The sequence below is a fragment of the Gorilla gorilla genome, chromosome 18, assembly GCF_029281585.2.
Source record: "Gorilla gorilla gorilla isolate KB3781 chromosome 18, NHGRI_mGorGor1-v2.1_pri, whole genome shotgun sequence".
In the NCBI taxonomy this organism is placed as follows: Eukaryota; Metazoa; Chordata; class Mammalia; order Primates; family Hominidae; genus Gorilla; species Gorilla gorilla.
The window spans coordinates 5,051,336-5,073,264 of NC_073242.2; the positions used below are offsets into that span (position 1 = coordinate 5,051,336).

At 65.2% G+C, this 21,929-nt stretch overlaps 3 protein-coding genes across 5 annotated transcripts in view; 1 reads left to right on the forward strand and 2 right to left on the reverse strand.

Moving 5' to 3' along the window:
* Positions 1–1,613: 1,613 nt before the first annotated feature.
* On the forward strand, positions 1,614–4,972 carry PERCC1 (proline and glutamate rich with coiled coil 1). Its single transcript, XM_031002692.3, has 2 exons — positions 1,614–1,644; positions 3,090–4,972. Exon 2 carries the CDS (start codon positions 3,137–3,139, stop codon positions 3,926–3,928), a length of 792 nt encoding a protein of 263 aa, XP_030858552.1. The 5' UTR covers positions 1,614–1,644; positions 3,090–3,136; the 3' UTR covers positions 3,929–4,972.
* CCDC154 (coiled-coil domain containing 154) lies at positions 4,914–15,034 on the reverse strand. The gene is made up of 18 exons (XM_055366632.1): positions 15,001–15,034; positions 14,500–14,573; positions 13,959–14,320; positions 13,663–13,852; positions 13,418–13,458; positions 13,038–13,133; positions 12,564–12,687; positions 9,537–9,638; positions 9,327–9,455; positions 9,129–9,247; positions 8,560–8,686; positions 8,327–8,464; positions 7,222–7,341; positions 6,975–7,051; positions 6,496–6,613; positions 5,623–5,709; positions 5,202–5,386; positions 4,914–5,068 (listed from the first exon to the last, which is right to left on the reverse strand). Exons 1-18 carry the CDS (start codon positions 15,032–15,034, stop codon positions 4,939–4,941), a joined length of 2,253 nt encoding a protein of 750 aa, XP_055222607.1. The 3' UTR covers positions 4,914–4,938.
* A 495-nt stretch (positions 15,035–15,529) lies between these two features.
* The window catches only part of CLCN7 (chloride voltage-gated channel 7), a 29,565-nt gene continuing 23,165 nt past the window's right edge, over positions 15,530–21,929 (reverse strand). For 2 of the 3 annotated variants that reach the window (XM_031002691.2, XM_031002690.3), the window contains exons 17-25: positions 20,875–21,044; positions 19,479–19,530; positions 19,169–19,296; positions 18,878–18,963; positions 18,552–18,681; positions 17,848–17,907; positions 17,584–17,760; positions 17,195–17,275; positions 15,530–16,906 (exon numbers count right to left, since the gene is read on the reverse strand). In XM_031002691.2, coding sequence (XP_030858551.1) covers positions 16,820–16,906; positions 17,195–17,275; positions 17,584–17,760; positions 17,848–17,907; positions 18,552–18,681; positions 18,878–18,963; positions 19,169–19,296; positions 19,479–19,530; positions 20,875–21,044 — 971 coding nt within the window. In that variant the 3' untranslated portion in view covers positions 15,530–16,819. Of the gene's footprint in view, positions 16,907–17,194; positions 17,276–17,583; positions 17,761–17,847; positions 17,908–18,551; positions 18,767–18,877; positions 18,964–19,168; positions 19,297–19,478; positions 19,531–20,874; positions 21,045–21,929 lie in introns of those variants that run through there. The other variant, XM_055364895.2, reaches the window with a different exon arrangement.

Genomic DNA, 21,929 nt, shown 5'->3' on the forward strand with positions numbered 1-21,929 from the left:
ACTGACTGCCTGAGGCCCCCTGGGATCTCCTGCCTTCCGGGTGCCCAAGAAATCGAGGCAGGGCCAGAGGCCCCCAGGTGCAGACAAGGGCTGGGCCTGTGTCCAAATCTCTGTGTGTTGGATGTCACTGGGTGAGAGGGGCTGGTCTCCCATCTGACTGGGGGACGCCTGGAGCATAGGGGTGAGGACCGGGGTGGGGTGTAGCGTCAAGAACCCTCCTGGCCCCTGGAAGGTGAAGACCCAGGAGCTGGGGGCTCGGGACAGGGGGCGCTGGGGACAGGCCAGGCTGGGGGCTGCTGTCCCGTCCTCAGAGCCAGAGTCCCTGGGAAGGACACTGTGGAGTCCTCCCAACCTGGGCCACTTGGGGCTGCTCTGGGGAGCACAGTGCCAAGTGGGGGCACACCTGGCAAATGCCAAGGTCAGGGACAGTCACATGCAGGTGGCGCCTGTGCGACCTGAGCCATGTCCCCACAATGTGTGTCCACCTTGAGTCTCCGAATGGGACCTCATTTGGAAACGGGGGCCCTGCAGGTGTAACTGGTGAAGCTGAGGGCACACTGGGTGGGCGCTGGCCCTAAATCCAGGGATGGGGTCCCCCTAGGAGGGCAGAGGACACACACAGGGAAGACCCCGTGAGGACAGAGGCAGAGACTGGGGAGACGCAACCACGAGGCAAGGAGCCACTCCTGGCGACCCTGGACCAGGACCTCTGGCCTCCTGACCTGTGTTCCAGGCTGCCTGAGTTGTGGTCATTGTCACAGCAGTCGGAGGAAGCTAACATGGCCCCCACAGTGGACCAGCTGGGGCCACCCAGGAGGAGCCAGGGAGTCGGTGGGAGTGGCAGAAGCCCTTGGGGACGCTTCTGGGGGAGGCTTTCCTGGGAGCAGTAGGTGAGGGGAGGGTTCCCAGCCCCCCATTCCCACCCCAGGGGTGGCTGCAGCTGAGGAAGGAAGGCCCCTGGGAAGAAGCCTGGGGAAGAAGGGGGTTCCGCCATTAAGGATCAATTGCAAACACCTCTGAGCTCTGGGCAGGTGGGCGGCGGCAGCCCAGCAGGCGTCCTGGTAACCACTGGGCCAGCGGAGATGGTCATGGCTGTCGGGAGGTCCCGATGGCCGAGGGAGCTGGGCAGGTGCTCCAGGAGCCCCACCTGGAGCCCACACACTGGGCCCTGGCTGGGGGTCCCTGGGACCTCGCTCCCTTCCCCTCCCCCTTCCCCAGGGTCCTCCTGCGGCCGGGAATGCTGTTCACCCCGCTGGCTGCAGAGGCAGGATGTCCTCTAGAGAGGCCCACTCCAGAACTCAAAATAGCATGAAATTTAATTTTCCGCTTATTTGACAAGGCTGGGTCCGGGCCCCAGTCCGCAGCAGAGATAAGGGTCCCGGGGCCCGGGGGCGAGCCAGCTGCGCCTGCACAAACACTCCACGGTCCCCAGGCAGGCCGCGTGCAGGTGAGGCGGGGGGCGTGCTCCCCCCTCGGGGCCCTGGTTGCCGGGCGCTAAAGCAAACGGGCTCTATTTGCCCAGTCTGCGATGACAATGCTGTCGCCAAATATTTGCCAGCCCCTGGCGGCTGCAGAGCGCGGCTATAAATGCTTGTGTCCGGGTGGAGGTCTGCCTGTGGAGCAAGAGCTGTCGGCCCCGGCCAGGTAGGAGCCAGGGCCTGGGGGAGGCAGACGCTGCTGGGGACACCACAGCACTGGGGACCTGGAGTCTGTGAGTCCTGCCCAGGGCTCTGCGGGGACCACCCACCCCCGGGAGAGACCCCCAGACCACTGGGCGGGCCCAGGACTGGGCCGGCACTGGGGCAGACAGACGGCCATGGGAGGGCACCTGCATCTGGGCTGTCCGTGAGCAGTCAGCCCCAAAGTCCAGCGCTCAGGTCACTGGATGCCTCCTACCAGGGGGACCCCAGTGCTTCAGGGAGCTCAGGGAGGTCAGGACCACAGCTGGGCAAGCCAGGTCGGGAGGCCTCGCAGTTCACCTCCCCGACAGCCAGCGGGGAAACATCCTGACCCCAAGGAAAGCCTGTCCCAGCGCCGTGGATGCTCCCCACAGTCCTGCTCCCTCCCCACAGCCCTCCCTACTCCCCGCAACCCCCCTCCCTCCCTGCAGCCCTCCCCCTTCCCCACAGCCCTCCTCCCTCCCTCCGCCCTCCTGCCGCAGGCTCTGGACAAGATGGGTTTAGGCTACCTGACCCCAGGGGCACCCACATGTCCCCTCGAGGAGGGGCTGGGCAGCCCTTGTCTGTGTGGTGGGCACGACCTGGCAGCTGGCCCAGAGGAGAGCTGCACCCACCCCACAGTCCCCGTCCAGATACCCTCCTGCCAGGCCCCTGACCCAGGTACCTCACTTGAGTCATCCTGGCCAGGTGCAGTGGCCCCTGGAGCCCACCCCTGCAGGGACCTCCCACCCCAGCCGCCTTCACCATCGCAGAGACTTCCTAGTTAGGGCCACTGGGGTGCTGCCTCCCGCTCCCTTGGGACTGTGATGGCCCGGAAGAACCCCATAGGGGCTGCACGGGCTCTGGGCTCAGTTACAGCTGACACCTCCACTTTGATCAAGAGCCATGGAGCCCCTGGTTCTGACCCACAGCAGCCCCAGCCCGGGACCCAGCTCCGGCTCAGCAGCCCCAGCACCCCTGCCCTGGCCTGCAGGGATCCCTGTCCCCCTGCCTGGCTTCTCGAGGTCCCGTCCCCAGGGCCTGCCCTCTCCTGCCCAGCGTCCTCCCCTCCCAAGTGACCACAATTCTAGTGTCCCCACAATGTCCCCATGTCCCCAACTGCTCCCCACGACAGGACCCCACTGCTCCCACCCAGTCACCATCCTGGGTCAGCCATCCAGCAGGTCTCACAGCCCCTGGCCGGCCATCCCCCTCATGTCACGGCCATGCGGCCACAGTGCCCACCCCATCTCTCTCCACGCCTCACTCCTGTGGCAATCCATGCCCTCGACAAGCACAACTGGGCGCCCAGGAGCGGAGGAAGGTCTCTGCGGGAGGCCACAGATGTGTGAGATCCGAGGGCAGCAGTCGAGGGCGGCGGGGGCATGGCCAGGCCTGACAGGGAACCTGCCCCTCTGTCTCCCTCCCCAGCCAGCGCCTGCTGCCCCGGAGGCCCCAGAAGCGTGGGACGCGCGGAGATGGCCGCCGGTGTGATCCGGCCCCTGTGCGACTTCCAGCTGCCCCTGCTGCGCCACCACCCCTTCCTGCCCTCAGATCCGGAGCCCCCAGAGACTTCGGAGGAGGAAGAGGAGGAGGAGGAGGAGGAGGAAGAGGGCGAGGGGCTGGGGGGCTGCGGCCGGATCCTCCCGAGCTCAGGCCGGGCAGAGGCCACGGAGGAAGCAGCCCCCGAGGGCCCCGGCAGCCCCGAGACACCGCTGCAGCTGCTACGCTTCTCAGAGCTCATCAGCGACGACATCCAGCGGTACTTTGGCCGCAAGGATAAGGGGCAGGACCCAGATGCCTGCGACGTCTACGCCGACAGCCGCCCAGCCGGCAGCACTGCCCAGGAGCTCTACTATGCGGACCTGGTGCGCCTGGCCCGTGGCAGGTCCCTGGAGGACGAGGACACCCCGGAGCCCAGGGTCCCCCAAGGGCAGGTGCGCAGGCCGGGCCTCAGCGGGGACAGGGCGCAGCCCCTGGGACCCCTGGCCGAGCTCTTCGACTACGGGCTGCAGCAGTACTGGGGGTCCAGGGCGGCGGCCGGCTGGAGCCTGAGGCTGGAGCGGAAGTACGGCCACATCACCCCCATGGCCCAGAGAAAGCTGCCCCCATCCTTCTGGAAGGAGCCGACCCCTAGTCCCCTGGGCCTGCTGCACCCTGGCACGCCGGACTTCAGCGACCTGCTGGCCAGCTGGTCAACCGAGGCCTGTCCTGAGCTGCCCGGCAGGGGAACCCCAGCCCTGGAAGGGGCACAGCCAGCCGAGGCCTAGCGAAGGGCCGGGGTCAGAGTTAGCTGGCGGCAGCAGGGCCGCCCCTAAGGCACTGGACTCTCCTCCCATCCTCCTGGGAAGAGCCTCCTCCATCCCTCGCGGCCACCACAGGGCAAACCCAGAGGTCACCAGGGCTGGGCTGCAGTGGGAGCAGCAAGGGTGGTGCCCAGACCTGGCCATGCCCTGGCCTTCAGCCCCAGCAGAGCCCCTGGAGAGGCACAGGGACCCCCAGAGCCCTGCCCACAGAAAAGGGAGGCTTGAGCTCAAGGGGCTCCACCCACCAGGGCCCCCAGGTGAGGCTGAGGGCCCAGCCCCAGAGATTCCAGGTGAGCAGCAAGGGGCAGTGGAGGACAGAGCCCCCCAAGCCAGCCCTCCCACTGCCTGCCCATCCCACAGAACCCCTAGGACTAAGCGGCCCGGAACCTGCAGCCCCTCCCCTGAGCCCCTGGCAGCAGACAGCAGGGCCGGCGACCGCGGGATGAGCGAGGGCTTTCTTGCAGAGGCAGGAAGAGGGGCCCACTGCCCGACCGAGAGAGCAAACAAGGGCTGTCTCCTCCCCAGATGCCGGAAGGCTCTTCCACTGCAGGGCTGCTGGGCTGGAGGGGCTCTGAGGCAGAGCCAGGGAGCCCGAGTCCAGGGGGCTTCCCCGGGTCCTCCTCACAACCCAGGCAGGGGCAGCTCACAGCGGGTCCTGGCGGGGGCAGGCCTAGATGCTTCTGTGCAGGCCCCAGCCCAGCCCCTTCCACCCCGGGGGGCTCTGGCAGCCCTAGGGAGCCTGGCAGGGAAGGAGAGGGGCTGCTAAAGTGCCATGGAAAGCAACAGCCTGAAGCCGGGCTGGGTTTGGGCAGGACAGGAAGAGTCATGGGGGTCAAGAGACTGGGTCCCTCCAAGCTTGGGCACCCCCGCTGCCCGGAACCTCGCCACCCCGCTCAGCCCCACAGGCCCTGGGGAGGCTGTCTCCCAGCACACATCAAGGAACCTCAGCTCTAATGAGTACAAAGCCGGCACGTTTATTTCTGGATAAACAGTGAGGGTGTGAGCTGCTGCACCTGCTGCTCCTGGCTGTGGGGCTTCTCTGGGACCCCTCCTGGCCTCCGCAGGGCCCTGAGCTTTATGAGGGACGCCTTCCACCGCAGCCACCTGTCCAGAGATGCGGCACATGGCCCCTGCACCCCTGCCCCACCCCCCGTGGCCCACCTGCTGCCTGTGGGCCCCCAGCCCTGAACCCCGACCCAAAGGCCCAGGAGGCCGCGCCGGGATCCCTGCTGCCCACCTCACAGCCTGGTACATGCCCCAGCAGTTCATGGGCACCACCTCGCCAGGAGCCATGTCCTTGATGAAGACCCGCGGCCTCGCCAGGGATGGGAGTGCCTTCCAGCTGCCCAGCGGCGTCCGCGGGCCCTCCTCACTCCACAGCCGGAGCACACTCTCCCGCAGGGTGGCCATCTCCTGCGTGCGCTGTGGGACGGGGATGCTGGTGTCACCCAGGAGCCAGACCTCCGGGCAGGGGATGGCAAACGGGGGCTTATCTCCCACCGGGAGCCTGGAAGCCATTTATCTTCAGGGAAACCCTGCCCATGGCCAGACACTTGGACAGACAGACACTGGCGCCTGCAGCAGGGCAGGCGGGGAGGCGGCAGGGCTGAGGGAGCGGGTGGGAGCTGGGCGGTGCCGGCCAGGCAGGGCCTCCTCACCAGCCGGGCCTCAGTGTTGAACCTGAGGTTCTGGATGGTCTTGTTGGCCTGGACGCAGTTTTCCAGCTTCATTATTTGGTTCTGAAACTAAACATGGCCCCAATTTGGGCACAGACAGGGCCAGTCTGCTGGCATCCTGCTGTCCCCACAGGCGCCCCAATATCCACTGTTGAGTGCTTACAGCTTGGGCAGGGGCCACCTGCTGAAACGCTGGTCCTCACCCCCACTGCAGGGCCTAGGACAAGCTCCGCTGAGGAAGCGGCAGCCTGAGAGTGGCCCTGCAGGGACCTGGCCAGGGCTCAGGGTTGTTCCGGCCCTCGTGGCTGCAGACGGCACCCCGGTGTGGGGGCTCCAGGCAGGTGCCTCCACTTAGAACTGCCAGAGGCTGAGACAAGCTAGGGTGGCCCAGGGACAGCTGTTTTTTTTTGTTGTTGTTGTTTGTTTTGTTTGAGACGGAGTTTCACTCGTTGCCCAGGTTAGAATGCAATGGCACGATCTTGGCTCACCGCAACCTCCACCTTCCAGGTTCGAGTGATTCTCCTGCCTCAGCCTCCCGAGTAACTGGGACTACAGGCATGCGCCACCACACCTGGCTAATTTTTGTATTTTTAGTAGAGACAGGGTTTCTCCATGTTGGTCAGGCAGGTCTCAAACTCCTGACCTCAGGTGATCCACCTGCCTCGGCCTCCCAAAGTGCTGGGATTATGGGTGTGAGCCATCCAGCCTGGCCTCCGACAGGTGGTTTTCTGAGCGTCTCCTGCTGGCTGGAAAATGCCCCGTAGGCTGGGGGTCCTGCCTCTCCGCACGGCTGCCCCGTCTGAACCCGATGGCTCCCCCTCTCTCCCAGCTGGGTGCAGGCAGCCCCAGGACTACCGTGGCCAGCTTGCCCTGCATCTCCGCGACTTTCCGCCCAGGGCTGTCTTCCTTTAGCAGCTGCACGGATGATAGCAGCGTGGCCAGCTCCTGCCGCAGGGCCCCAACCTCGAACTCCCTGTGGGCACCAGAGGCCGGGGCTGGCTGTGGGGTGTGCTCGGGGGTAGGGCCAGGACCGGGGACAAAGGCCACTCCCACAGCCACCACAGGGTTAAGGAGGCTCGAGGGGGCTCAGCCCTGTCACCCCTCCAGTGGGGAAGGTGGGGGTCCCCAACGGGGGGGTAGAGGGAGGGGCTGGAGGCGCCTCAGAGGCTGCACCAGGGTGGCAGGGTGAGCCCGGTGCTGGGCCCGGCCCGGGCTCGGGGGGAACAGGTCTGTCACGACATCAGGGGGCTTGTGGAGAGTAGTGTGGGGACCGGCCCAGCCCAGTGACGGTCAGCAGAGCCCCTGCCCCTCTCCCAGGGCCCTGGAGGCTGTACCTGGCCTTGCCTTCGGCGGAAATCCTGAGGTCTGAGTCGCTCTTATGAAGCAGGCACTTGTCGGAGACACTTTCTATCTGAACACAGAGCCGGGAGCGGCGGGCAGCCCCAGGGCGCCATCTAGGACCAGCCTTGGCCTCGGCCCACACAGGGAGAGGGAGGAGGGGAGAGGACAAGGTGCAGGGAGAAGGGTCCCACGCCACCTCCAAGGCCCAAGCACACCAAGGCTGGCTGTGCCTTCGCCCACCTGCTGGGGGAGGCCATCCACCTTCTCCCGCACCCCTCGCAGGTGTGCGGTCACCTCCTTCCGCCACCTGGCCAGGTCCTCCAGGGACTTCCTCTCTGCACCTTCCCATTCGGTCTTTGCCTGGTGAGGGACAAAGCCCAGAGAGGGGGGACAGACAGATGGAAAGACGGACACGGGGAGCTCTGGGGGGCAGGCGGCCCCCACCCCCACTTCCAGCTCTGAGACATTTGTGCACAGGCCTGCAGGCGGCTGGGATGGCCTGGCCGGGCACGCTCTGGAGACACACATGCCAAGCCAGGGCCTGGGCAGCCGAGGGCCCGTGGGGGCTGTTCCGACCACACAGGTGCCCGAGGGAGGCAGGGCAGGCCCCGGTGGGATCCAGCCCCGAAACGCAGGGTGTCGCCCACGTTTGCAGCTCGTGTGTCGGTGGATGAGCGGGAACTGGGGGGCGGCGCCTGTGCAATGCACGTTACGCCGCGGTGGAAGGGGTGAAGCTCTGCGCACGAGGCCCCGAGGAGCGGGAAACGGGATGCCCGTGGCTGTCACCGCCACAGCGGCCGCATGGTGTGTGGCTCCGTTTCCTGGAAACGTCCAGAACAGGCAGCCCCCGAGACCGGGAGGGGCCCAGCGGTCGCCAGGGGAAGTGGGGATGGGAATGAGTGCGGATGGGGCTGAGGTTCTTCCTGAAGGATGAATGCTCTGAAACTGTGAATAGACACACGGAACTGTGCACGTTCACGGGTGAACCATGTGGGGAGTGAATCCATCTCAACAGAGCTGTTACACAGTGAACAAGAGCACGAGGGATGGAGGCCGCTTGTCTGCCCCGCCGTGAGCTGCCCGCATGGCTGGGCCGTGGGCCGAGGCTCCAGCTCGGGCCTCAGGGGCTGCAGGTGCTGGGCCGAGGCTGCTCAGCGGCTGTCCTGCCCCACACAGGAGTCTCTGGGGCTCGGGGTCTCCCAGGCCCTGGGGACAGTCGCTGGGTGGGACGGGAGGCTTGGGACCGGCCTGTCAGGCCTCGACCCTGGGGGCAGTGGTGGGCTGAGAGCCAGAGGGTTGGGGACTCCCCGTAGCCCTGCCTGCCCCCGCCCGCTGCCTGGCGCACCTCGGACAGCCTGAGGCCCAGCATCTGCTCCTGCAGATCGAGCCGGCTGCTCAGAGCCAGGAGATGGCCACTCAGCTCCTTTAACTGCCCGGCCAGCTGCGCCACGGATGCCTCCAGAGCCCGGCTCTTCTCTCGGAGCTGCAGGGGACAGGTGGGCGCGGGGAGGCCTGGCTGAGCGCCCATCCCGTGTGCGTGGGGGACCCCGTTGGGGACATGTTGCGCTGCCCCCTTACCAGCGCCAGCTCTCCATGCATCTCCTGCCGGGCCAGCTTGCCAGCCAGCTGTGCGGCCTCCAGGTTCTCCTGCACATAGGCGGCCAGCTCCCCAGCCCGGCTCTCCTCCAAGCGCCCCTTGGCGTCCCTAGGGGTTGGGGACACATAGACACCCTCAGTGGAGCCTGCCCACCCCTCAGCCCTGGGCCAGGGAGGGGAGCTTGGCTGCTGGCTCCAGAACCTCCCAGGAGACCCTGGGATCGGAAGATGGGGTGCGGTCACAGTGCCACCAAGACGGGTTCACTCCCCATGGCCACCAAGATGGGGGTTCACTCCCCACTGCCACCAAGACAGGGGTTCCCTCCCCATGGCCACAGCTGAGTGCCCCAGGGAGGGCAGGCTGGGCGAGGGACAGGAGGCCCCACAGGAGGGAGGAGGGGCCGCACCATTCAGCGGCAGCCCTCGGGGTCGAGCACTCTGCTCGGGGGAGGCAAGGTCATTCCCTGCTGAGTCGGCCACTGCGGCCCCCTCCTGAGTGGGACATCAGGGGTCCCCCCGCCTGACAGCACCTGAGGCCCCAGGACACCCACCAGGCCTTCTCCTCGGCCAGTAGGACGCGGTTCAGCGACGCCTGGTTCTGCTGCATGAACTTGGTCAGCTGGGCCACGGCAGCATCCAGGCCCTGGCACTGCTCCAGGAGGTGGCTCTCCTGCCGGGGGGGGTGGAGGCCGCCCTGAGACCTGCACCCCGGCCCCGGCCCCACCTGCCCGCCGCCCACCCGGCCCCACCTCATGCTGCCCCTGCAGGGCCCGCAGGCGCTCCTCCATCAGCCCCGGAAGCTTCTCCCACCGGCTCTCCAGCTCGCCCCGCAGGCTGCCCTCCAGCTTCAGCCGCGAGCTCTCCGAGGCCTTCATTCTCTGTGGGGAGACCCCACTGTCAGCTGCAGGTCTGCGTCTGGGAAGGGGGGCAGGGCAGGCCAGCCGCGGGCAGGCTCCCACCTTCTCCAGGGCCAGGAAGCTCTTCTGCAGGAAGCCGTACAGCTTGGCCTCCCTCCTGAGGAAGCGCAGGCTCACCTCTTCGCCGAGCTTGGTCACCTGGGCCTGGGGAGGAGGCACATTGTCCCGTGTGCAGCCTCTGCTGGACACGCAGCCAGTCCCCCTCCTGCCCATGGTCTCCATTAGAGTTGGAGTCCCCTGCTGTCCCCAAGCCCCGAGCCCGGCTGAGCTGGGCCTGCCACACCCTCAGCCGGAAGAAAGCCACGGCGGGCAGGACCGCTCTGTACCCAGACGACCAACCAGGCATGGGTTCGTGAAGCATCAGAAGGCCATGCTCAGGTGGGGTCCAGACACACTTGGCACCCACCACCGAGGCTGCCCAAGGAAGGCCCCCCAGCCGCCACCAGGCCCCGGCAGGGAAGCAGGAGTGTCGTGCAGGTGTCCCCATGCACGGGGAGCCAGGTGGGCTGGGAAGAGCCTTGGGGCCTTGTCTCCACACCAACAGCTGCTTTCCTGCCACACCGAGGATCTGAAGGTGAGGGGAGCGGGGAGGCGCAGCCGGCCCCATCCCTGCATCTCATACACCCAAAGGGTGGGCAGGCGGTACAGGCCCTTCATCAGCCACGGAGAGGTGCCTCCCGGGAAACTTCCCCTCCACCCAAGCCCCTGCTGGCCTCCTGCCCCCCAGGAGGTCACCTTAGAGTAGATATTTTTCTGTAAAAAGCCAGATGGTACATGTTCCCACCTCATGGGATCTCTGTTGTAACCCTCTCAGCACGGCGGTTACAGCCCCCACAGTAGACATTGACAACATGTAAAAAATGTTCCTGTGTGCCAATAAAACTTTATTTACAAAAACAAGCAGTGACTGGCGCAATGACTCACTCCCACTTTGGGAGGCCGAGGCTGGTGGATCACCTGAGGTCAGAGGTTCAAGACCAGCCTGGCCAACATGGTGAAACCCTGTCTCTACTAAAAATACAAAAAATTTAGCTGGGCATGGTGATGCATGCCCGTAGTCCCAGCTCCTTGGGAGGCTGAGGTAGGAGAATGGTGTGAACCCGGGAGGTGGAGCTTGTAGTAAGCTGAGATCACGCCACTGCACTCCAGCCTGGGCAACAGAGCGAGACTCCATCTCAGAAAAGAAAAGAGAAGAGAAGAGAAAAAAGAAAAGAAAGGAAAAGAGAAAAGAAAAGAAAACTTTTTGGGAGGCTGAGGCAGGAGGATCACTTGAACCCAGGAGTTTGAGACTGGCCTGGGCAACACAGTGAGACCCCGTCTCTACAAAACATCAAAAAATTAGCCAGGCGGGCTGGGCGCAGTGGCTCACGCCTGTAATCCCAGCACTTTGGGAGGCCAAGATGGGCAGATCATGAGGTCAGGAGATCGAGACCATCCTAGCTAACACAGTGAAACCCCATCTCTACTAAAAATACAAAAAAATTAGCCGGGAGTGGTGATGGGCGCCTGTAGTCCCAGCTACTCGGGAGGCTGAGGCAGGAGAATGGCGTGAACGTGGGAGGCGGAGCTTGTAGTGAGCCGAGATCATGCCACTGCACTCCAGCCCAGGCAACAGAGGGAGACTCCGTCTTAAAAAAAAAAAAAAATTAGCTAGGCATGGTGGCATGCGCCCGTAGTCCCAGCTACTGGGAAGGCTGAGGCAAGAGGATCACTTGAGCCTGGGGGTGTTGAGGCTGCAGTGAGCTGTGATCGCACCACCACGCTCCAGCCTGAACAACCAGGCAATACCGTCTCAAAACAAAAAATGAGTGTCGGCCTGGCTTTGCTGCCTCTGGCCCTAGAGAGCACTCAGACACCCGGACTCAGGGAAAGGCAGATGTCCTCATGAGCGGCAGGCAGCTCCCCACACCTGGCACCTTGGGAATCCTCAGCCCAGCACCTCTGCCTGCTCCACACGGCCACTCAGTAACTTCCTAAAGGGCAGTGAGAGGGAGGCTGCCGGCTCCGGGCAGTGGAGCTATGTGGGTGGCAGCTGGGTGCCCCGGCAGTCCTGGCCCCTCACCCAGCGTACTGCCTGATGCACACGGGAGCTGGCTGCAGTCCCCGGTCTCTATTTGTGGAGCTCAGACCCGGGCTGCTGAAATGTGCAGTTGCCCGTTCCCTCCCCACCCACAGCGGAGGCCCCTGCTGAGGCCACAGCAGGAGGGGGAGCCGCTCCAGCCCCGTGGGTGGGACCCTGCCTTCTAGGAACTCGTGTCCTCCGCTTTGTGTGCAGGGAAAGGTGGAGCCCGAGAGTGGCCGTGGAAGGGGCTTCGGGGCTGCGATCTGTGGACCCGGGCAGGCGCTGGCTGTGTGGGGAGGGGTGGAGGCGGCAGGACACAGGCAGCTTCCTGGGACAAAGAATGCCCGGATCTGCAGCTGCCGGCCCCACGTGGCAACTGAGCTTTTTTTTGAGATGAGGTCTCGCTGTGTTGCCCAGGCTGGTCTTGACTTCCCAGGCTCAAGCGATCCTCCCGCCTCGGCCTCCCAAAAGCGCTGGGATTTACAGGCGTGTGCCACTGCATGTGGCCTGAGCTTTTGTTTTTTTGTTTTGTTTTGCTTTTTGAAATGGAGTCTCAGTCTGTCACCAGGCTGGAGTGGCGCGATCTCAGCTCACTGCAACCTCCTCCTGCTGGATTCAAGCGATCCTCCTGCCTCAGCCTCCTGAGTAGCTGAGGCTACAGGTACCTGCCACCACACCTGGCTAATTTTTTGTATTTTTAGTAGAGATGGGGTTTCACCATGTTGGCGAGGCTGGTCTTCAACTCCTGACCTTGTGATCTGCCTGCCTCAGCCTCCCAAAGTGCTGGGATTACAGGCGTGAGCCACCGCGCCCGAACGACCTGAACTTTCGAAATGGGGCATGTGTGGCTGAGGAATTGAGTTTTAAATTGTCTACAACTATAGCTGATTTCAGTGGACACAGATACATGGTGAACGGCCGCCGTATCGGATGGCACAGGCCGAGAGGGTTAGGGTCTCCTCCTCGGCCCTCTGGGCGGCCCCCCTGAAGCCTGGGCCTGGTGGTACCTGCATCCTGGCCACCTCCAGGTCCACCCTCCGGCTGCTGTCCTCCTGATTCTTCTGCAGGGTGCCGCAGGCCACCTCCCGGCCCTGTTCCTCCTGCTGCAGCAAGTCGGTCAGCTTGGCCAGTCTAGAGAAATCGGCTGTGGTCACACCAGCCCAGCTAGCCGGAGGGCCCAGCAGGGTGAGGCTGACCCACAGGCTGGCCAGGCAGGAGGTGTACGACCCCCGCCCCCTGCCTCCCCGGAAAACAGAGGAACGGGAAACACAGCACCGGTGGCAGGGAAGGGCTGCTGCGAGTCTCTTCCCCACAGAGGGTCCGCAGCGGGCCCAGGCTTCCCAGCACACTTGGTACCAAGGGCGGTGCCCCGCTGGGTTACTGGGGACACACGGCAGGGGGACCCGTGTCTTGGCTCAGCCAGGGACTCTCAAATGACCCCACGCAAGCTCCGGAGCCAGCCACGGGCGGTGGGCGCCCACCTGAGGCCGGCCTCTTGCTCGGCGCCCCTTCTCTCTGCCTCCTGTTGCGCCTGCCTCCTCCAGAGCTGAGTCAAGGCTTCCCGGACCTCCACCAGCCTGGGACACAACAAGCCACTCCCAAGAGGCCCAGGCGGGCTGAGCAGCCTCGGGGGCTGCGGGTCTGGCCAAGGGGCCCCTGTGGCCACCTCCCATGACTTTCCTGGGCCTCTGAAGGCCGCCCAAGCACGTACAAACCTGGCCTTTTCTAGCTGGACCTGGATGTGTATCCCTTACTCCAGCGACACCCCGCGGGAGATGTGGGCCCCCTCACCACACCTGCCGCTGCTTTCTCGCCACCACCTCCCCGCCCTGGGCCTGTCCCCTAGGTGTGTGGGGGGTACCTTTTGTCCAGGGCCTGCATCTGGTTCTGGAGACCAGAGAACTGCGAGGAGGAAGAGGAGGCTGTGGGCTGGACCTAGGCCCGGGTCTGGCACCTGCCCCTGGAGTCCACCCAGCTCCGGCACCACTGGCCCTTGGGAGCTCTGGGCCTGGGCAGCAGGGGTGAGCTGGGCTCCAGGCCCAGAAGCAGCTGCCCCCAACACCCAGGAAAGGGGCAGCTCGACCTGTGGGTGGGGGAGCCGCTCACCTCCGGCGCCTCCTTTTCGGGGGCCTGGGCTGCCGGCCGCGCCTCCTGCTGCAACTGCCTCAGCTCTGAGCCCTGCAGCTGCACGCGGGCCCGCACCTGGAGCAGCTCCCGCAGCAGGCTCCGCGTGGCGCGCTCACAGCGCTGCTTGTGCTCCCGCAGGCAGGCCACCTCGGCCTGCAGCTCCACCACCCTGGCAGGGGCGAGAGTGGGCGAGTCTGGCGGTGCCCGCCGTGGAGGCGGAGGCGGCGGCGGTGGCGACGTGGTCCTCCCCCCTCAGCACCCCCTGCAGGGCTCACCACTGCTCCAGCTGGTTCCAGTGCTTGGCGGTGTCCTGCTCGGGGACAGAGGCCGTGGATGTCGGATGGCTGGACTCATACCTCTCTGAGAGCTCCTCCAGGCTCAAGGGCTCGGGGCTGGCCAGGCCTCCTGCCAGGAGGAGCCCCAGGTCTTCCAGGATGATGGCTCTCAGCTGGGAAGGGGCCGATGCCCCTGAGGGGCCACTGTCAGCCGACTCTAAAAGGAGGCATCTTGGGAGCTTGCCCCTTGGGGCCCGGCCCCCACTGGAGCTTACGGGAACAAGGCCCCAAACCCCCGCAGGACCCTCGCCCACCACCCAGAGCTCAACGCGTCTCCTTAGGTCACACAGGATCCAGACGGGCTTGGCTCAGAGAAGTCCAGGGCCCTGCCTGAAGACACACAGCACTGGGCGGCAGGAACAAGGCAGCGCCCCACTCAGCGAGCTGGAGGGAGCCCAGGGTCAGAAGCAGAGCGGTCCCCACCCTCACACCTGTGGCAAGCCCCTCCCTGGGCCCCGCTCCTCCGCTCTGGTCACCTGACATGGCTGCTGGGCTGCACCGGCCACCCTGCCCGTGGCTGTAGCTTGGGCCTGGGGCCTCTGAGGTTGCCCAGAGCTGGGCACAGGCCAGGGGGGTCAGGAGCCAGAGGAAGTCCTGTGAGAGCTCTGGGCCTTGAGGGACGAGCTGCTGCCCTCGTCCGGCTGCCTTCCCAGGGTCCCCAGGGAGGCAGGTGTGGGGCAGCGGGGCCGTTCCAGAACCTTCCTTCTCTCCCCAGAACCTCACGGCTTCACAGCCCAACTGCCAATGGAACTCTAGCCCTCAGCTCTCCCACTCCCGCAGGGCCCCCCAACTGCCTGCTTCTGGATGGATCTGAGGGGCCCCACTCCCGAGAGGGCGCAGACACGTGTTCTCTGGCAAAGGGGACTTCTTCAGCTGCCGAGTGAGGGGAAGGAGGCCCTGACCAGGCCTGGGCACGCCGGGAGGGACGCTGGGAGCAGGGAGGCCGAGAGCCCCAGGACACCCCGGACACAGCCAGGCCCACGTCCGAGCGGAGCCCGAGGCCTGGGCAGCGCCATCAGGGTGAGGGGCACAGCCGGGCTCCACGGGAACCCGTCTTGCTCAGCAGCCCCATTAAAAGGCAAGAAGCAGCGATGTGAATCCTAACCGCTGATTTTATTTAACCGAATATATCCAAAATATGATCACTTCCAGGTCCTCAGTACAGAACCACCGCGAGGGAAACCCAGACCCGAGTTTCTGGCGCCGACTCTGAGGCCCGGGAGTTTCCTTCCTGCGTCACTGCAGCGTGGGTACCCCGGCCCGCCCCCCTCCACCTGGAGCGCCTCTGCCTTGTCCCCCAGACCCACCAGCCAGGAGCCAGAGGCCCCCGGGAGGGAGGCTGAGGGGCGGGGATGAGGAAGAGGATGTGGCTGGTGCCCTGGGTGGCCGCAGCCGCTGTCTTTCACGCCTGTCTCACTCCACACGGTGCCCCAACCCCAGGGTCCCGAAAGTCCCAGGCTGTTGGACGTGGTCTGGGTGGGGTGGGAGGGATGACGCTGGCAAAGGCGGGATGAGAGGATTTCTTTATTTCGCGCGTTCAGACCCAACACACTCGGACACCTTGGGGCCCTGTGAGGGCTAAGTAGGGTGGTGGCGTCAGCTCCCGGGGAGGCCCCACTCCCTGGGGAGGAAATACACGGCAGGGGGCCGCACCCAGCCCCCCACGGAGGGACCCGTGTTGCTCTAACAGGGACACTGAAGTTGCCTCTGACGCCCCGTGAGGGCCCTGTGGCGGCCCCAGACCCAGCCCAGCCAGGCCAGAGGAGCCTCCCAGGGGCCCTCAGGTGGTCAGGTGGGGGCTTCCCGGCCCCGGTGCCCGCCGGCCCTTCTAGCTGCCTCTGCTGGGCCAGGTGTCCTCTGAGGCCGGCAGGAGTCTGGCCCCTGCTGCACTTGCGCTTGGTGGCTGGCAGGGGCGGGGTAGGGAGGTCACCCCCGAGGCCGGGGTCCCCATGTGCTAGGGGAAGACCTGCCTTCCCAGTCAGTGTCCACAGGGCAGCAATTCCACGCTCTGAGGCTCAGGGACCAAGGCAGGGCTGGGTGTGGGGCCCAGACTCCAAGCTCTGGGGGTTGGGGGACCAAGGCAGGGCTGGGCATGGGCCTCAGGGCCTTGGAGGTTTTTCTCAGCTCTCAACATCACAGCACAGGGCCCATGAGTCACCCCAGTCCTCTGGGCCCGTGTACCCAAGCCGGATGCAGGACGGGGAGTGCACGTGGGGCTCCTCTGTGGCGCCAGTGTGAAGCTGCTCTCCGGGGCGGTCGCAGCCTCCAAACCCTGGTGCTACGAGTCCGTGCCTCAGGCCCAGGGACCACAGGCCGTCTGCTCATGGCTGAAAATGAGGCCAAGCAGCTCCCAAGTCTCGAAGACTCCACTGGTGTGGAGGCAGAGGGGCCCTTCCAGGGCAGGGCAGCCCTCGGGGCAGCAGCAGGGGCAAGGGCTCTGTCTCACGCACACGGGCACAGGCACGCAGGTGCCGACCCTGCCGCTGGCTCCCAAGAGGCCGATAGCCTGGTAGGGAGGTCACACACACACAGCTGATCCCTGGAAGTAAAGAAACCTAGACGAGGAGAGCGGAGGCTGGGCCTACGTAAGGAGGCGCCAAGGGGGGAGACCACTGCCCACAACAGGGTCAGTCCCGCGAGAGGGTCAGTTCCGCGCCCGCCGCCTGCCCGCCCAGCTGCAGGGTGCTCGCCATTGCCACTGCTGGGGGGCATGGTTTGGGCCGAGAAACCAGTGACTCCGGGAGGAAGTGCAGAAGGGCCGGGGTGCCAGCGCCAGTGCCCACCATGGGCAGGGCTGGGCCTCACGTCTGGGCCAGTGAGAGCTCCTCCAAGCCTCCCTTTCCCAGGCGGTACCTGGCAAGGTCCTTCCTGGTCACCAACCCGACAACCTGCAGGACAAGGCCAGGCCACAGTGACACACGGGTCGGCTCCCGCCTGCCTGTGGAGCTCCCTGCCTTGTGTGTGGCTGGGGCAGCACAGGCTGGGGGCCCTGGGGGCTTCAGCACAGCCCCCGAGCTGAGCACGGGGCTGGGGAGGGGTGCAGCCATGGTACATGGGCCGACTCGGTGCTGAGTCCTGTGCTTCTGTGTCCCCCGCCGGGAGCTGAGAGTAAGCACGGGCAGGAGGCAGAGGGAAGCCCTGCACGGCATGCCTGCACCCCCACCGCCCCCGCTCACCTGATTGCGGTTGTCCACTACCACCAGGTGCCGCAGGCCCAGGGCCCGGAACAGCTTGAACACCCGTGGGAGCGACGCCTCCTGCAGCAGGGGCACAGCCGTCAGTGCCCGCCCACACGGCAGAGGCAGGCGGGACCCTCACCTGAACTGACTCCCTGCACCCCCCATCATGGCGTCCAGGCACGTCCTGAGCCCCCACGCCCGTCTGGCCAGCCCGCTCAGCCCCTTGACTTCAGCTCTAAAGCCTACCAGGCCCTTCACAGGAGACAGTCACCGAGTCCTCTCTGCTGTGGCCCCCCCGACTGCCCCTCCCCGAGGCTCTGGACCCCACCCCCTGCTGTTCAGTCCCAGGACCCGTGCCCATGCCCATGCCCATGCCCTGCACATGCCTGGGGCACCGTGTAGGGGGAGGGGTTCATGAACTCGGAGAGGTCCATGGTGCACTCCCGCTCGTCCTGGGACACGTGGATGGACTGGATGGGTGGGAAGCGCGGGTAGGCGTCGCGGAAGTCCTTCAGCCTCAGGCGCCGCTGCACCAGGCCCATGTTGGACCGCTCCACAAACACCTGCGGGCGGCAGAGCCCTGTGTCAGGCACCCGGGCAGCACCCCCTGGGGCCCCCACCCGCCCGACGGCCCGGAGCCTGGCACGCACCTTGTGCTTTAGGAGAACGATGAGCTGGGAGCGCAGGATCAGGCCCTGGAGCCGGGCAGGCTGCAAGACAGGCCTGCGGTCAGGGCCACGGGCCCGAAGGTAGGAGGCTGCACTAGAATGCTGTGTCGGGCCCCGCTCTGACCCCGTTCCAGCCAGATTTCCCATCTGGGCATGGGCCCCGTGTCAATGGCTACCTGCTCACACCAGCCTCGCCATGGCATTCCACATGCACAATGCCACGGGACCCAAGGATCGGCGACAGGTAGCGGGGCCTGACCGCGCCCAGCAGAGAGCCAAGGGCCTGGGGCTGGTGGCTTTGCTGCAGGGCAGATGCAGCCCCACTGGGTCCCAACAAACACCAACCTCCAAACCCCAGTGTCCACGTCCAAAGGACACACAGCAGTGGCCGAGCTGTGTGTCCTGTCAGGGCCTCCTGACAAAGTCACGGCCCCCAGTGCCACGGCTCTCAGCCCAGCCTGGGTGCCGACCCCAAGACCCTGCCAGGCCGCGGCGCCCCCACCCACCCCCGGCCTCAGCGTCCACACAGCCCTCCATGGCTGCACACTCAGCTCCCGGCAGTCCTGGAACTGCCAGTGCACCCAAACGCGCAGCTTCCCCGTCCTGAAAACCTTGCCGTGTGCTTCCCACCAATGAACTCGACAGAGGTCACGTAGGCAGGACCCAGTCTACGGGGTGCCCGGTACCTGGGTGTCATCGGCATGCTCCACCACGGGGAAGCCATTGTGATTGGACGCTGTGTCGCTCAGCACGTCCACAATGACGCCGACCTTCTCACGCCGCCTCAGGCAGGTCACTGGTGTGCTCATCACCTCCCTGCCGGAGGAGCCCGGCCACACACGCCCGTCACGCGCCACCAACTCCCACAGTCACCTCTGCGGGCTGGTGAGGTGTGAAGCCGCTGGACAGGAAACGCGGGGCTGCCTGGAGCCCGCAAGCCGTGCACCCTGCCCCTGTGCAACAAGAGGCCGCTGGACACCCTCCCCACCCACAGGTGTCCTGGGCGCTGTACCTGGCAGTGAGTGAGTGTGAGGTGACCGGGGCCTCCCAGTGCAGGAAGGGCACACTCTGCAGCTGAATGTGCATGTCGTACAGGCCCTGCGGGCGGGGCGGGGCGGGAACACAGGGCTTGAGGAGTCCGCACCCACCCCTGGAGCCCCGAGCCTACCCCTGGGAGCCCAGAGGCCGCCCCCAGAAACCCTGAGCCTAACCCCTGGGGACCGGCTGTTTGGAGGCTCACAGGGGCCCCTCCCCTACGGCAGCACCCACGCTCTCAAGGTGAGGCTTCGAGGCCCCGGCGCACCTCAATGAAGACGTCGCCCACGATCTTGGCGGTCATGAGCACCAGCATGATGGGGAAGCCGTAGGTCACGTTGCTGGTGGCCTCCATCATGATGACCGTCAGGCTCAGTGTCATCCGCACAATCCCGCCTGCGGGAGCCATCATGAACCCCAGCACGTCCACCCTCCTGGCTCAGGGTCACATGGCCACTGCCTTCTCTGCAGCACCCATCCCATCCACCTGCTCCCAGACCCTAGCCCCGCAAGGACAGCCATGGCCCCCTCCAGACCCCGTGGAGCTCCCCACGCATCGGGCAAGAGCTGGGACATACCCAGCTGGGCAGCAGCTCCCATCAGGGCGTATTTGCCGGGGTCCGCCCAGATCTGTGGGAGGTGACATGGAGGACGTGTCAGTGTGGTGGCAGGCCCAAACCCACCAAGATACACAGACGGAGGAGGCCCTGCCTGGGCCCAGCAGCCCCACAGCCAGGAATGAACCCCGTGGCCGCGTACACACACACACAACAACCTAGCACAGTACACCCTGCTGCCCTGCCCAGGCCCAGCAGCCCCACAGCCAGGAACGAACCTCGTGGCCGCGTACATACACACAGAACAACATAGCACAGTACACCCTGCTGCGGAGGCTGCATCCTCGGCCTGAACCAGGTGCTCAGCACCCGAGCAACAGGGGAGTGGCAGGCATGGAGGGTGCAGAGGGCACAGTCACCACGCAGCAGCCCAGGCCAACTAGGGAGCACTGCCCAGCATGAGTGAAACCCCGGCACACATGACACAGAGAGCCCCGGGAACATTAGGCTGGGCCACAGAACCCAGGCACGGAGGCCGCAGATGGTGACTCCACGTAGAGGCAACGTTGGCGGCAGGCAAAGCTAGAGACCACAGGACCCCGGTGTCTGCCAGGGCTGGGGGCCGGGGAAAGCGGGGCACAAGTGTCGGTGGGCACAGGGTTTCCATTCTGGGATGACGGAACATTCTAGAAGTGGTAGTGACGGCCGCACTGCCTCGTGAACGTGAGAAACGCCGCTGAATTGCCCTCTTTAAAAGGATGAGTTTTACAGTATTTGAATCATGTTTCAATTTTAAAAACCAAACCAAACCCTTGTGCGGAGGGAGATGGGCAGAGCACACGGGCCTGGGGAGCAGGAGTGGGCGCTTCCTGCCGGGGCTGAGAAGCATGGCCGGGGGCTTCCTGCCAGGGCCTCTTACAGGTTTTCAGTCTTATTTAAGCGACTGAAATGAGAAACAGAAGACATATAAGGGAACCCAGTCCCAGCAGAGGCAGGCAGAGAAGGAAGGCCTGTGGGGGCTGAGGTCTGGAGGGCAGTGTATGCCGCTCTGGCCCCCGGCCTCACAGAGAGCAGCCCTGGCCGGGCATCCACCCCATGGAGTCTAGAAACAGCTCTGCAGCAGCCCACAATCACCTCTGCTTTTCATCACATTCTCAAGAATAAGGACACGAGCCTCCGCCCGCTACCTTCGCCTGGTCCAGACTCCACACATGGGCTGCGCTGCCACAGTACATGCTGCCACCACAGCAGGACAACGCCCACGGCCCGTGAACCACGCGAGGACAACGCCCACGGCCCGTGAACCACATAAGGTGCGACACTTTTGTCCCGCCCTGGGACTTCTGCTCCGGCCCGCGACGCCGCAAGACCTGGCTCAGCTGCGGGGCCCCACAGCCTCCCCTCCGGCCCCACTCACCGCCGCCCCCGTGAGGTAGGACAGGGAGATCCCAAAGAGCCGGCCCCAGGCAGCCCCGATGAGCAGGGACGGGATGAAGACCCCGGCAGACACCGTGAGCCCGTAGGTCCAGCAGGCCAGGAAGAAGTAGACCAGCGTGAACAGGCCGAGCGTCACGGGGTTGTAGGAGCCTAGGAGAGAAGAGGGGCTGACGGGGCCTCCACGACTCCCGCCCTACACGGGACCGCCCTGCCCCGCTGCCCAGTCTCGGGCCTCACAGTCACCTTCCAGGAGCCCAGCAACCTGAGCTCCCGAGCCCAGCGGTCCCCAGAAGGCTCCCTGTTCTCAGCCTCCCTGGGAAGCAGAAAAGCTAAAAGGATCCCATGGGGAGGCCACATGGGAAGAGGCTCTGCGGGGCCCTGATGCCAGCAGAAGCAGGAGCTGCATCCAGCTGTGCGGCCCAGCTGGGTCTAGCAGCGCCAGGTCTACACTCCATGGGTGTGCACCGTGGTGCAGCTCGCAACCTGGCTCCGGGAAGAGGGTGCCCCCCACAGCCTGGGGTTCCTTTCCTGGAGCAGGCAGCACTGTACTGCGTGCAGGGTGGGTGAGACCGCCAGGGTCACAATTGCAGAGGTGAAAGGCCGGCACTCCAAGGTCATGGTCTGCGCTTCCGTGAAACACTTGTGGTCGAGCGAGGCCAGGCCGTGGCCTTGGTGTGGGAGTCACCAGGCTGGGTTTTCTTTTGTTTTTTGAGAGAGGGTCTCACTGTGTCACCCAGGCTGGTATGCAGTGATATCATCGCAGCTCACTGTGGCCTCAACCTTCTGGGCTCAAGCAATCCTCCTGGCCCAGCCTCCCAAGTACCTGGGACTGTGGGTGTACCACCGTGGCCGGATAATTTTGCTTTTTTGGCAAAGACAGTCTCGCTAAGTTGCCCAGGCTGGTCTTAACCTCCTAGGCTCAAGTGATCCTCCTGCCTTGGTCTCTCCAAGTGCTGGGATTACAGGAGTGAGTCCCTGCTATGATCCATGCTAAGGATGACCCCCCAGCCCAGGGCTACAACCTCGGCCCACAGG

Bases quoted from the DNA above. Each gene is read 5' to 3' on its own strand.
- PERCC1 (XM_031002692.3), top strand. From the start codon at position 3,137: ATGGCCGCCGGTGTGATCCGGCCCCTGTGCGACTTCCAGCTGCCCCTG.
- CCDC154 (XM_055366632.1), bottom strand. From the start codon at position 15,034: ATGGCGCTGCCCAGGCCTCGGGCTCCGCTCGGAC. The intron at 9,639-12,563 runs GTACCACCAGGC...CCTCCTCCCCAG, and splicing joins TGGAGGTGGCCAGGATGCAG to GCCCAGGTGACCAAGCTCGG. The intron at 8,465-8,559 runs GTAAGGGGGCAG...TGTCCCCTGCAG, and splicing joins TGCATGGAGAGCTGGCGCTG to CTCCGAGAGAAGAGCCGGGC.